The sequence below is a fragment of the Hevea brasiliensis genome, chromosome 16 (assembly GCF_030052815.1).
Source record: "Hevea brasiliensis isolate MT/VB/25A 57/8 chromosome 16, ASM3005281v1, whole genome shotgun sequence".
Classification (NCBI taxonomy): domain Eukaryota; kingdom Viridiplantae; phylum Streptophyta; class Magnoliopsida; order Malpighiales; family Euphorbiaceae; genus Hevea; species Hevea brasiliensis.
The window spans coordinates 39,771,275-39,785,571 of NC_079508.1; the positions used below are offsets into that span (position 1 = coordinate 39,771,275).

Consider the following 14,297-nt stretch of genomic DNA (forward strand, 5'->3'; position numbering starts at 1 on the left):
TCGTTTATTATATATTTCGGTTTGGTTCGGTTCATAATATTATGTAATTCGGTTTATTCGGTTTTTTTGGTTCGGTTCGGTTCGGTTCGGTTCGAAACGAATGCTCAGCCCTACTGCTAAGGTGTCATCACAACTAACAATTTTTTATTATATTTTGGGTAGGTCCTACATGACACATAGCAAGTTAAAAAAAAAAAAAAAAAAAAAAAACCTAAAGAAAGGCTAAATTTGCAACTTCCATAATCCTATACCCTAAATTAAAAGTTCATTCTTTCTTCTTCCTTCTTCAAAGCAGCTATTACCATCAGGTTGATGATTTTTCCTTCCCCTTCACGAGTTTGATGCATAGCACATTCCAACATTATCTGCATTTTGCTCTGCCAAGTTTGCATTCAATCAAGAAAGGAGGATTGCCTCCTTCAAGAAGTGAAAAACCATAATGTGCAAGAAGGCCATTAGCGCAGCATATATCTCCTACACTACAACAGAGCAAGCAAGGCAAATAGAAATAAGCCCAATGATAGTAATGGTAACGCTAAAAACATTTTCTATTGTTTTGGGGGAAAACAAAACCTTGTTCCAGGGACCAAGTATTTGAAATGCTTCATTGATTCTTCGAGCATCTCCCAAACCCTTTCAAATAGCAAATTAAGAAGAAGAAGAAGAAGGATTCATATTGATGTTTGGAAATTTAGAAGTAGTGGGAGTACATTCAATAGTGTACCATATGTGATCCCATCAACGCCACAACTTTCCGGCTTCAACATCTCACAAAATATTCGAAGAACTGAATTAATATCGTAGCAGCAAACACAGGCCTCCATCACTGCATTCATATCAGTTGGGTTCAGCTAGCATATTGTCTCTTGGCAACGTCAATTTCCTAAAAAATCTATCAATGAAGGCAAAATGGATAATCATTAATCTAGAATTAGGGTTGAGAATCGGAATGAGAATTTGAAGAGGAAGAGAAAATACTTGTTGGAGCTATCTTCAACGAATGAGTTGAATGATGCGGGAGGTAAGTCGCTTGAGATTAGAATGTCTGTGAGGAGGAATCTTGAGCATATGATGCCTTATTGGACAGAAAAAAGAAGAAGAATAGAATGAAATATTGAGAGAGGGTTATGGTTTTGATTTCAGGGGCTAGAGAGCTTAGATTTGATACATCGTTGGTGATGGAGGAGGATGAAGAAAGTGCAGGAAGAAATTTGATATATTACAAGTTTACCCTTTCTATGATTAAACTTTCTTTTTTTTAATTTCGTGTATGTCATGTGGTACTCGCTCAAATATAGTAAAAAAATGCCAGGTGTGATGACATCTAAGCAAGGGGCACACTCCCAATTTTAATTCGAAAATTGAATAAAATTTAATTAAAATTTCAAAATTTACAATTGGTTCACAATTAAAAGAATTAAATTAAAAGGTAGTACTTGTAAATATTTAAATTTTTGATGTCATTAGATAAAAATAATTATAATAATAACTTAAAAAAATATGAGATCTTTCTAAAAGAGCCTGTTATTCTCTATGAAATTTAATTGATTCCATAATATAATTATTATTTTATTATATTTAATATTTATAAAATAATATAATAAAAAAATAAAATAAATAGTGTAATTTTTACATATTTGATAACGTAAGCAGCCTTATTTTAAATTTTTCTGTGTTTTTTTGACTTCTTTCTAGTCTTGCGGCTGGCTCTTCGGTCGGCCGATACGTAAGGCCCAAATAGGAAAGCTCACCTAATACGTCATCACTCCATCGCCCAACCAAGATTCTTCCAACTTCCAACTACTATATATATTGATGGGCACGTACCCCCTAACCCATCACCAGAAGCTAGCATTCAAGCTATCTGCTTTCGACTCATCTGCAAATCTCTTTGCTATATTGTATTTTCCATCTAAATTTCTTGCGAAGAAAAATGGTAGCCAAATTGCCAGAGGAAGAGCATCCCAAACAGGCATTCGGATGGGCTGCAAGAGACGAATCGGGTGTCCTTTCTCCCTTCAACTTCTCCAGGAGGTTCTTTTTCTTCTTATAATTCCATAAATCTTTCTTGTGTCTCTTTTTAAATCAACAAATCTTCTTTTTCTTAAATGTCTGAGAACAAATTCGATAATCCAGTTCTTCCTAATTGTCCATAAATGACATGTTTGTGCAGGGCAACAGGAGAGAAAGACGTTTGTTTCAAGGTTCTTTACTGTGGAATGTGCCACTCAGACCTTCACATGGTCAAGAATGAATGGGGCACTTCCACTTACCCTCTTGTCCCTGGGTACGTATTCTGATCACATTAGCAATTAAAATGTTTATCGGTGTAAAGTTAAGCGTTGGAACCCCATCAACCAATATTAAAAATGATCTTTTCTGGTGATTTTGTGATGCAGACATGAGATTGTGGGAGTGGTGACAGAGGTTGGCAGCAAAGTGGAAAAATTCAAGGTGGGAGATAAAGTTGGTGTGGGCTGCATTGTGGGATCATGCCACTCCTGCCATAACTGCACGAACAATCTTGAAAATTACTGCGCAGAAATGATACTCACCTATGGTGCGAAGTACTATGACGGAACCATCACTTACGGCGGGTACTCTGACATCATGGTTGCCGATGAGCACTTCATCGTTCGTATTCCAGATACCTTGCCTCTTGATTCTACTGGTCCTCTCCTTTGTGCTGGAATAACGGTGTACAGCCCCTTAAAATATTATGGACTTAACAAGCCCGGCATGCATGTGGGCGTAGTTGGCCTCGGTGGGCTAGGTCATATGGCAGTGAAATTTGCCAAGGGTATGGGGGTTAAGGTGACTGTGATTAGCACCTCACCTAGCAAGAAACAGGAGGCTGTTGAACATCTTGGTGCTGATTCATTTTTGGTTAGCCGTGACCAAGATCAAATGAAGGTACGCATAATTTATAATTTACACTCAAGAGAAGTTGCCTATGTGCATGTATACTTAATTTCTGATCCTGATAAATCTTGCTGGTACAGGCTACAATGGGCACAATGGATGGTATAATTGATACGGTGTCTGCAACGCACCCTCTAGTACCTTTGATTGGGCTATTGAAGACTAATGGAAAGCTGATTTTGGTTGGTGCTCCAGAGAAGCCACTTGAGCTAGCAGCCTTTCCTTTGTTAATGGGTAATTGTCCATTCCTATATGTCTACTTCTTACTCATAATTCAAATAAAAATTAATTAACAATGTCAAATATATATTTACTATTGACAGGAAGGAAGATGGTGGGAGGTAGTTGCATTGGGGGAATGGAGGAAACACAAGAAATGATTAATTTTGCAGCCAAACACAACATAACAGCAGACATTGAAGTTATCCCAATTGAGTATGTGAACACTGCTATGGAACGCATGTTGAAAGCTGATGTTAGATATCGATTTGTTATTGATGTTAGCAACACAATCAAGTCTACCCACTGAATTTAATTTATATATGTATTTCAATTTTTATGTAATTGTTATGTTTGAGGATTTTGTGGTCTACTCCCTCATAATATAATATCATGAGGAGCAATTTTAATAAATTGGATATGAGTGAACGCATTTTTTTTTTAATTTTAATTCTAAAAATTAAACAAAGCACAAACATTGCAAAAGTCCAAGGGATCAACTCTTCTATCAACATGAAAAATATTGATTCAACATTTAGTAAACTTGTAGCGCCCTTATTTTAGGTAGTCCGTACATTCTACTGTCTGTTCGGACAGCCAGGAAGTTTGAAATTACACTTAAACTAGGGTGAGGAGATATAAATTGACTGAATAAAGATCAAGAAAAATTAAGGAAAAATAAAAAAAATGAATTGCAAATGAATTAAATGAGCCGGAGATCACGGTGATGGGTGACCCTAATGGAAAGCGACTATGAAGACAGTTGTCAACCTCAGACCCGCAAGAAATCCTGTGAAATAAATATTTTGGATTAAATTGAAGGAATTATGAAGTCTAAATGATAATAAAAATACCAAAGAAAAATCCAAGAAAATTTAGCCAATCGGTAAGGACAGTTATAACTCGATAAGTCCAACAAAGTGCATTTTGGTCATTTCACCTCCAGTGATGAATTTTGACCTAAATCTCAATTAAGTGAGAGAGATTAAAATGCATAAAAATAAATTAAAATTATGAAATTATTTATGGAAATGAGAAAAGAAAGAAGAAAGGAAAAGAAAGAAAAGAAAAAGGAAATTAATTATGATGTAAGCATGACATAAGATGACATAATTAAAATATTAAGCCAATTAAACTTAGACATATATGTATATATATAAGACAACTTCAATTAATTCCTTCTTATCCTATTTAGTCTTCTTCTTCCTTTTTGTTCTTCCATGGCCGAACCAACACCCCTCCAAGCTTCCACCATTGTTTTCTCTTCTAACTTGATTTCCCATGCCATTTTACCCTAAAATCCATACCTGCCTTCACTAAAACTTGCTTTTAGACCTTGAGGAAGATAGTGGCAGCTAAGAAGTGAAGACAAATTTAAAGTTTAGCAAGTCCAAGTTGGACACAAACAAGGTTAGTGCACTATACACCCCATTTTCTTCTTTAACTAGTATAAGCATGTCAAACTAAGTCAAAATTGCATGAAATTAAAAAGAAATACCATGTGTATATGGAACCCTAGAATTCGGCAGCCATGACAAGAGTTGGGGTTTGATGGTTTTGATGAAATTAATTAAGTTTATTAGTGTTATTGATGAGTATATGTAATAATTAAGTTGATTGGCATGTGTTTGCAAGAGATTGTGATTTTGAGTTAGGGTTTTGACCTAACTTTGGGAACTTTGTGTATGACTTGAAAATTAATGATGTTGAGACCAATTGTTGACTATTAGAAGTGTTATGAATGTCAATTGAAGTTTGGAAGTTGGGAGGAATTGAAATTGGGAGTATTACATTTTCATGCAGGTTTTGGGACTTATGAGTCTAGTGTGACTATTGAGCCATAAATAGAGTTATGTTACTCCAATTGGTGTGAGGCTAATTGGAGATGAAACTAGGGTCATAATGCCCCATTTTTCATGAAGAAACCATGCCAAAAAACTGTCCCTAATCTGGCCCTGGAAAAATGACCAAATAAATAGTAAATGTTCAAATGGCCATAACTTACTCTAGGAATGTCAGAATGACCTGATTCTTGAACCATTGGAAAGGTTAGATATAGGATCACATTTTTCATAAAGAATATAGAACCTAATTCTGCCTCTAACCCAACCAAATTTCTAGCAAAATTTAGGTCACCAATTCTGTCAATAACCAAACTGACTAGAAATTCTGGACTTGAACCTATCCAACCAGTTTTGGAAAAAATACCATAACTTGGTACACAAAACTGAAAATACAGTGAAACATAAGTCAAAATCTCTATAAGACCTAAAATTACAATTTTGGTGTTTTGACCAAAACCTAAAACCCAATGGAACTAAGTCAATTAACTAGGACAAGTCAGTATGCCAAAACCTGAAATAGAACCAAAAAACCACTTGACTTTAGAACAGTGTTTATACCATAACTTTTAGTAAAATACTCCAATTGGGATGAGACAAATTGTTCTGGAAACCTAAGAGACAGGGCTCCAACTTTGATTTATAAACTTTCCTCAAATTTTGAGTGTAAGAACCCTAAAATAGGAGACAAAGCCATTGACCTGAACTTGGAATCCTGAAGGCATAGGGTACCTGAGTCCAGGCCAGTTAATTTGCTATAATTAATTCTATAAAACTTGAAAAATTACAAATCTTAAATCTGAGTGATCCTAAGACATAGAGTAATAACTCCTATGAAAAACATTAGGCCTAAAAGTGACTGTAACATGTCCAAATAATTAGGAAAAAATTGATTCTAGAATCTGCCTGGTTCTGGAACTAGAGTGAGTTAATGAACCAGTTTTGGTTATTTAACCATAACTTGAGTTCTAAAACTCCAAATGACATGAACCAAAAAGGAAAACAAAGAAAAGACATAGAGGAATAACTTCCATGAAGGAAGTGTGGCCAAACAGTAGCTACATCTTGAACAATTTACTAGGTGAAGTAAAGACATCAAATCTGGACCTTGAGAAAGGTTCATAAAATGACTTAGCATATGATATTAAATTAATCAAAATGACTTGTTAAACATAAAAATAATATGAATATATATGTGGGACTTATGTTTCCCATTACAAGTGACATGAAAATGTTATGAAACACAATTAGTACATATCATGAAATAATGAAATTACAAGTACTTAATAATACTAATTTGTCTAAAGTATACCTAGACTTATATATAAAGCATGGATCGATTGGTATACCAATTAAGGATTACAGATTGCAGTATTGTCCACAAGAATGATCATTGATAGACAATATATCTCTGATATGGTTATTCTTCAAGCTTCATGCTTGCCCATTGGCCATTGTGCCTGATTTTATTTCTGACTTTATGCCTGTCCGCTGGCCTTGTGCCTGACATGACAGATGTATACATGTTAGATATACGGATATTTAACTAGTATACTCTTATGTATCTAGTCTTTATAGTTTGTTATAGGTTACTTGGACACAGATAAGAGTAATAAGCCTTAAATTTAAATAAGTACACGAAGAGATCACAGGTATGAGTAATAAGACTGAACATGGAATAAATGAACAGAAGAGATCCCGATTAACTTAATTGCTTCCAAAGTTCTTAAAACATGTAAAAGATTTTAAATTCATGAAATTCTATATTTCTTTATAAGGTTATACGTGAAAATAATTATTTCAATTACTTAGTTATTTTTATTTCAATTTATACAACACTAAGCAATATGCTTAACGCGTTGGTTCTTACCACGCATAGGTACGAGAGACCAGCAGCAGCAGCAGCAGCAATAGTGCCTAGACAGAATTTTGACCAGATCTGCTACAGTGTAGGTTGTCACTTCAGTAGTCTATTTTGGTAGGGCTCATGTATATTTAGATGTTGTTTTTTTATTATTGTATATAAGTAAATGATGCAATTATTTTGAGACATATAATTAAATTTTTGGGATTGTATATAATTTGTATATTACTGTATATAAATTTTATATGAATGAAATGAAATTTACTTTCTTGAAAATTTTATGAATAATGAAATGATATGACATGGCATATGAAAAGAATGAGATGGATAATATAACATATGATATGAAATTATTTTTAACAGGTAAATAAATGGAATCCGCTATACGCTAATAAAAATAGAGGAGACTCCGTCCGGATCTCCACAAAAATAAGATGTGATAAAAAAAAATATTTCTACAGGTATGATAATATAATTAAATTAATATTGTGCACGATAAGACAGAATAGGGTACTCCAGCACCGAATGTGGTAAACATTGCTCGGCTACACTGTAGACGGATAAGGGGTGTCACAAAACTTATAGATAAAAAAAGCAAGTACTAGAAAAAAAAAAAAAAGAAGCAAAACAAGGCACAACAAATCGTAGATGACTTCAAGTAATTTATAATGATAACATATCTTTGGTAGTACATATATACAAGGAAAAATATTGATTCGGCAGGAGAAAAGTTCAATGCTTGACATGGGTTAATGCTCTCTTTCATTTTGGTTTCTTCACAACAAAAACAGGGCACTTGGCATTATTAGGCAATAGTTTCTTACACTACCTAGACAAGCCCTGCATCGACAATTGTTACTTTGCAAGAAAAAGATCAATCAACACCAAAACTTGTACAATCATCCTGTTAGAAATGCAGATTACCTAATAGATTTTCTTGAAATTAGTCATATATATGGTTCATTAAGGAGAAAATGTACCAAATACTAGCCTTTTTAAAGCTCCACCTTCATTACCAGGAGCAAGCAGATTAATTTTCCAATTTTTAACAGAATTGTATATCAACTCTCTAGGCTCCCTAGTTTCTATAATTGTCTCCACTTTTATTTTTTGGAGTTTGAAAACAAAAATCCCTCATTATTGAATACATAATTGAAAAAATAAAAAATCAATATATATATATATATATATATAGAGAGAGAGAGAGAGAGAGAGAGATTTTTTCTTACTACTGTCATGTGATATTCTAAATTTTGATATTGCCACGTAGCATTATAAAGTAAGAAGATTTTCCTTTCCTACTACTACATCGCATTATAGATTTTAATGTTGCCATGTGACACTTACCATATAGAAATTATTATATTTAATAATTATAATAATTAATGTAAGTATTATTACCATTACTATTACCATTAAATATATCTACTATTACCATTGTTACTATAATTTTTATGGCTAACTAATTGAAAATATTAGATATATTTCAATAATTTTAAAAATTTCTCATTTAATAATTCTTAAATTTTATTTATTTCATTTAATTATATATCTTAAAATTAACAAAATAATTTAAAATTATACTATAAAATTAGTCACATAGAGTTAAATATTTTGCTCTCTCTCTTCTTTTTATTTTATTTTTATTTATCTTATTTTAATACGTATTTAATAAAGACGTATTTTCAGTTATATATTGAATGCTATATATATATATATATATATATATATATATATATATATATATATATATATATATATATATATAATGAATTATGAAAAAATAAAATAAAATTTTATTTTCATGAGTATGGTAAGCAAGAAATTTATATTAATATTTAATTTTCATTATTTTTTTGATATTGTTATAGTATAATTACTAAATAATTAATATTATTACTTTGGTTAATATTAATTTTTTAAATTATATATATGTCCCAAGTAATTTCATTAAATTCCCTCTATTTTTTATTAATTAATTATATAATTTCTTTAAATTATGATTAAGTTATTAATTTCCTAATTATCTAAATGTAAGTTACAAATTATTTAATTATTACACTTTAATATTACAATAAGTAGTTGTTATTATTATTATTATTATTATTATTATTATTATTATTATTATTATTATTATTATTATTATTATTATTATTATTATTATTATTATAAAGTAGGAACATATTTCCAAGGGAATACCACCTTCCATAAATAACTCTCTTTTATATTAATTATTATTTAATTCTTTTTTATTTCTCTTTTAATTATCATTATTATTTAAATTATTATTTTCTTTAAAATTTGATTTTAAAAAACTAAAACGTGTAATTAAATGCAATATTTACAAACTTTTTATATTATTTTTTTATAAATTTATTTATGTAAAAATATTATTTACCACATGTCATAATAATAATAATAATAATAATAATAATAATAATAATAATAATAATAATAATAATAATAATAATAATAATAATAGGTCACTCATGGCTATTAATTTAAAGAAATTTGACCATTATTTTATGATCTCATAATCAACTATCATATAATTTAATCAACCTTAAATTATTTGATATCTTTAATAAATATTTTTATTATATTGTTATATTTTTTTATTTTTATTATGAAATTTTTGTTAAAAATTTTGAGAGACAAAAATTATAGTCTAGATAAAAGTTATAAAAGATAAAATATAGAAATTTGACTTATTTATAATTTGTATGTATTATTTTTTGTGTTAATAATTTAATATTTTTTTTATTTCACTTTCTTAGTTAAATTGAAACGGTCAAGTAAATAGGAAATATTTTACTGTTAAAAAATAAATTTGAATATTTTTACTAACGTTTTTCAATTAAATAATACTTAGTTATAAAATTAAATTTTTATTTCAGTGGTTTTCATTTGTTTGTTTATATATAGTATGTCATATGATATATTTGATACATATCAATCTCTACTCTCAATAAGTATTTTCATTTCACCTAAGTGCTCTCAAATTATTTTTTAATTTGTTCTATTTTTTATTATTTTTAAATTTTAATTAAATATCTAAATTTTTATGCATAAATTATCTCTTAACTATATTTTTATATAGAAGTAGAATTTCAAAATTAGATTGTAAATATGATTACATCAAAAATTTAGCTACAAGTAAAGATGATTAAAATAAAAAATTAAAGTTACAATATCAAAATTATGAGATCAGTCTTTTGAAAAATAATATGCATTTTTAATATTTATTATATTAATAAAAAATGATGATTTTTTAAAATTTTAACTTTTATGAAACGTATTTATTTTATATCATAAATTTATGTAAAACGATAACCATTTTTGTGAAAGAATTATTTTATAGAAAATATATCATATTAATAAAAAAATTACACATTAAAAAATTTAAAGATGCAGTATTTTTAAAAAATAATATAATAAAGTATTATTTTTAATTAATAATAATGTTATATATTTTCATTATTATTAAAATTAAATAATTTAATTCATTATTAGTAATTTAATATATTTTTTATTATATTAATAACAAAAAATATTATATTCATATATTTTTAAAATAACATTATTTTCTCATTAATCTAATATATTTTCTGTAATCTATAAAAATAAATATCAATTTACATAAATTATGAGATAAAATATAAAAATTTTATGAAATTTAAATTATTTTTTGAATAAAGTAATTTTATTACATTTAAAACAAAGTAATCATGTAAACTAATATATATATATATATATATATATATATATATATATATATATATATATATATATATATATATAAAGAATTAAATAGGTATTTTAATTAATTACACCATAAATTAATTAACAATTTATTATTATAACATGTAAAAATTTATTTAAATTAAATTAAATAAGAGAGAAATTTTATTTGAAAATTAATTTAATAGTAATAATATATCTTATTTAGAATATAATTAAATATTAAATTAAAAATAGAAATTATAAATTATTCATGCATAGCATGGGCATTATGTTAGTAAGATTGAAAGTGAAAATAAGGTAGAGATAGAAAAGATAAATGAACCCTCGACTAGCACACATATTCTTAGCTTTCTCCAAAAAGACCCAAAATGACTTTCTTATTTCGTTCTTGAACATTGCTAATAATGTTCAATCCATGGACTTGCTTTCAATCTATGGCCACCATCACTTTACTATCATACCCCTTGTATTCTTTCTCCACTTTGAGAAAGAGAGGAAGCAAGTCAGCCTTGACTTTATAATTTAAACAGAATTTGTTGTTGGAGAAAGCAATCTTAACCTAAAGTTGACATTTTATCTATATTTTGAAGAACTTCCAACATGACAACATAAAATTATACCACATAATGTATAAAATTGATTCCAAATGAATTTACTTTTTAATTTATGACTTGGTTTATTTATAACAAAGCATGCATAATCAACACCAATTATGGTGGTAAAATAAAAATAGATTAAAGCTCAATTACACAGGAAGTTCAATTTAGTCTATTTTTAAGTTTGTATCAAATTTAGTGTAGAAGTTTCAATTTATGGTCAATTTAGCCCAAAAATAAAAAAAATTAAGAAATTGGGCTTCTTAATTTTTGGGTTAAATAAAGAAATCAAGAAATATCAAGAAATATAGTCCCATAATTAAGAAATTGAACTTCTTAATTTTTAATTTAAATCAAGAAATCAAGAAACTTAGCCTATAAATTTAAATTTTTGGGCTAAATTGAGTTTAAATTGAATCTTTTGGACTAATTTTGGGCAAAAAGTTAAAATGAACTAAATTGAACTTGCCCAATAAGTACATGAGCTAAATTGAACATTTTACCAAATAAAAATGCATTAAACAAAGAGTTAATCAAACATTAATTTCAATTTAGATAAGAATAGAAAAATATTTTTCGTATACGAGTTATTTTCCACAAACGAAATGAAGCCTAAACCTTAGAACTTTTTACTATTACACTTGCAAGGAATTTCATGCATAGTTTGGTTTGCCTTTTACTCCAATTTCAAACATCAATGTTGAATTCTTCTCCATTCCTCTTCGCACTAAACCTTTCACTCTTCTAATCTTAAATTGAAGACAATATCTCCTTTTGCAAGTATCTTTTTAAAAGCTAAAGAGCTTTATAATATGATAGAAATTTTATAGCTAAAATTCATTTGATTTAAATTTTATAATTTCAAATCTTTTATAAATATAAAACAAAAAAAAAACTTTTTAAGCCCTTGACAATTACTCTTAGAGTCAAATAATTCCGTATCAATTTAGTTGATCCATTTAAGCCCCTGATAATTATTCTAGAGTCAAATAAACCATCTTCAATTTATTTAATCCATTTAAGCCTCTTGACAATTACTATTAGAGTCAAATAAGTATTTGTCTACTTGGTTGATCCATTTGAGCCCATAACAATTTCTCATAAAGTTAAAATATTGAAAATTTAGGTCAAAGAGGCCTAATCTCTATCACTTGACTTAAAGGTGATAGACAAACATTTAGCTGACATCCACTTTTATTACATAACCTAAGAGCTAAACTCTCTACTGCTCTCTCACTCTCTCTTTCTACAACTTAATTATATCAATAAGAGAAAATTATTGAAAATATGGGTGTTGTGTATTGTTATCGTCATTTAGCATGTCTAGTGCTAAATTCAATGCTTATACTAGATGTAGAAGAGGAGATTTAGGTGCTGCATGACCTAGTAACACTAGATAGCTAGACTCAGGTTTAACGGAGCAGATGTAACGCCCTCACCGTAGGTAGTCCGTACATTTTACTGTTCTGACGACTAATATCTGTTCGGACAGTCAGGATGTCTGGAACTACACTTAAACTATAGTGAGGAGACATAAATTAATGAAATAAATATTAAAAAAACATAGGAATAATAGAGAAAAAAAATAAATTAAAGTTTAGAGAATTTATAAATTGGTATAAAATAATAAAAAAATAACCCGATGAGCACCATGAAAGGCATTTTGGTCATTTCACCCCTAGAGGTGAATTTTGACTTAAATGTCAAATTAAAATTTGGAAATAGAATAATTAACATTAATTAAAATTTATGAAATAGATTAGGAAAAAGAGAAAAGGAAAGAAAGGAAAAGAAAGGAAAAGAAAAGAAAAGAAAAGAAAAGGAAAGGCTTAGGAAAATTCAAAAAAAAAATGTATATAAATAGACACAAGAAGACAAACCCCACCAACCCCAAGCTTCCATCTTCTTCTTCCCTCTTCTCTCTCTCTCCCTCTCTTGGAAACCGTCCACCATGGGAGCTCTCTCCCTCCATTTTTGTTCTTCTTAAAGCTTGATTTTCCAAGCTTTCTCCTCCCCAAAACCCATAGACCCCTTCACAAAAAATTTAGCCCACACCATAAGGAAGCTTTAGATACCCATAAGAAGAAGAAAGATTAAAGTTTGAAGTGGGTCACAAGAGGTTAGTGCACTAATCCCTCTTCTTCTCTTTATTAAACATGAAAAGCATGTTTAGCTAAGCATAAAAAAACCATTAAAACAAAAAGAAAATCTAGAGGAAAGAACCCTTGAATTTTTGGCAGCCATGGGACTTGAAGTTTATTGCTTTTAAGTGATGAAAAATGGTTCTATGAGAATGTGTAATTAGTTGAAATATTTGGGTGTTTGATTGTGTAGTGTTTGTGTAAATTTGAAACTTTGAAAACTAGGGTTTGTGTAAATGTTGAGGACTTTGTGTAAAATGTTGAAATTGACCTATTGGGATGAGATTGTTGCTTATAGAAGTGTATTGCATGCAAATTGAAGTAAGGAAGTTGAAGGAGATTGAGTTTTGGAAGTGTTAATTTTCTGCAGGTTGTGTTTGTTGAGGGCAGTGTACATTTTAGGCCATAAATAAAATTGTGTGATCCCAATTGGTATGAGGCCAATTGGAGGTGAAACTAGACCCAAAATAGCCCATTTTCCATGAAGAAACCATGCCCAAATTCTGTCCAAAACTTGAGCTAAATACTGCCCAAATTCGGATTTCCCTGCAACCCAACCCAGAAAATGACCAAATGAACAGTACGTGTTCATTTGGTCATAACTCTCTCTATACTGGTCCAAATAACCTAAAATTTTAACCATGGAAAGTTTAGACATAGGGCTACACTTTTCATGAAGACCACATAACCCAGTTTTGCCTTTAACAAATTCAAATTGTTAGCACAAGTTGGGTCACTGAAACTGCCAACCCAGAAAATGACCAAATGAACAGTACGTGTTCATTTGGTCATAACTCTCTCTATACTGGTCCAAATGACCTAAAATTTTACCCATGGAAAGTTTAGACATAGGGATACACTTTTCATGAAGACCACTTAACCCAGTTTTGCCTTTAACCAATTCAAATTGTTAGCACAAGTTGGGTCACTGAAACTGCCAACCCAGAAAATGACCAAATGAACAGTACGT

The 14,297-nt window shown here is 29.4% G+C and overlaps 1 protein-coding gene across 2 annotated transcripts in view; it reads left to right on the forward strand.

The window, feature by feature from the left end:
* Positions 1 to 1,855: 1,855 nt before the first annotated feature.
* LOC110671751 (probable mannitol dehydrogenase) overlaps positions 1,856 to 14,297 on the forward strand; it is a 45,826-nt gene continuing 33,384 nt past the window's right edge. Inside the window, exons 1-5 of one of the 2 annotated variants that reach the window (XM_058138588.1) lie at positions 1,856 to 2,034; positions 2,174 to 2,287; positions 2,400 to 2,913; positions 3,003 to 3,156; positions 3,246 to 3,466. In XM_058138588.1, coding sequence (XP_057994571.1) covers positions 1,934 to 2,034; positions 2,174 to 2,287; positions 2,400 to 2,913; positions 3,003 to 3,156; positions 3,246 to 3,451 — 1,089 coding nt within the window. In that variant the 5' untranslated portion in view covers positions 1,856 to 1,933 and the 3' untranslated portion in view covers positions 3,452 to 3,466. Of the gene's footprint in view, positions 2,035 to 2,173; positions 2,288 to 2,399; positions 2,914 to 3,002; positions 3,157 to 3,245; positions 3,467 to 14,297 lie in introns of those variants that run through there. The other variant, XM_058138589.1, reaches the window with a different exon arrangement.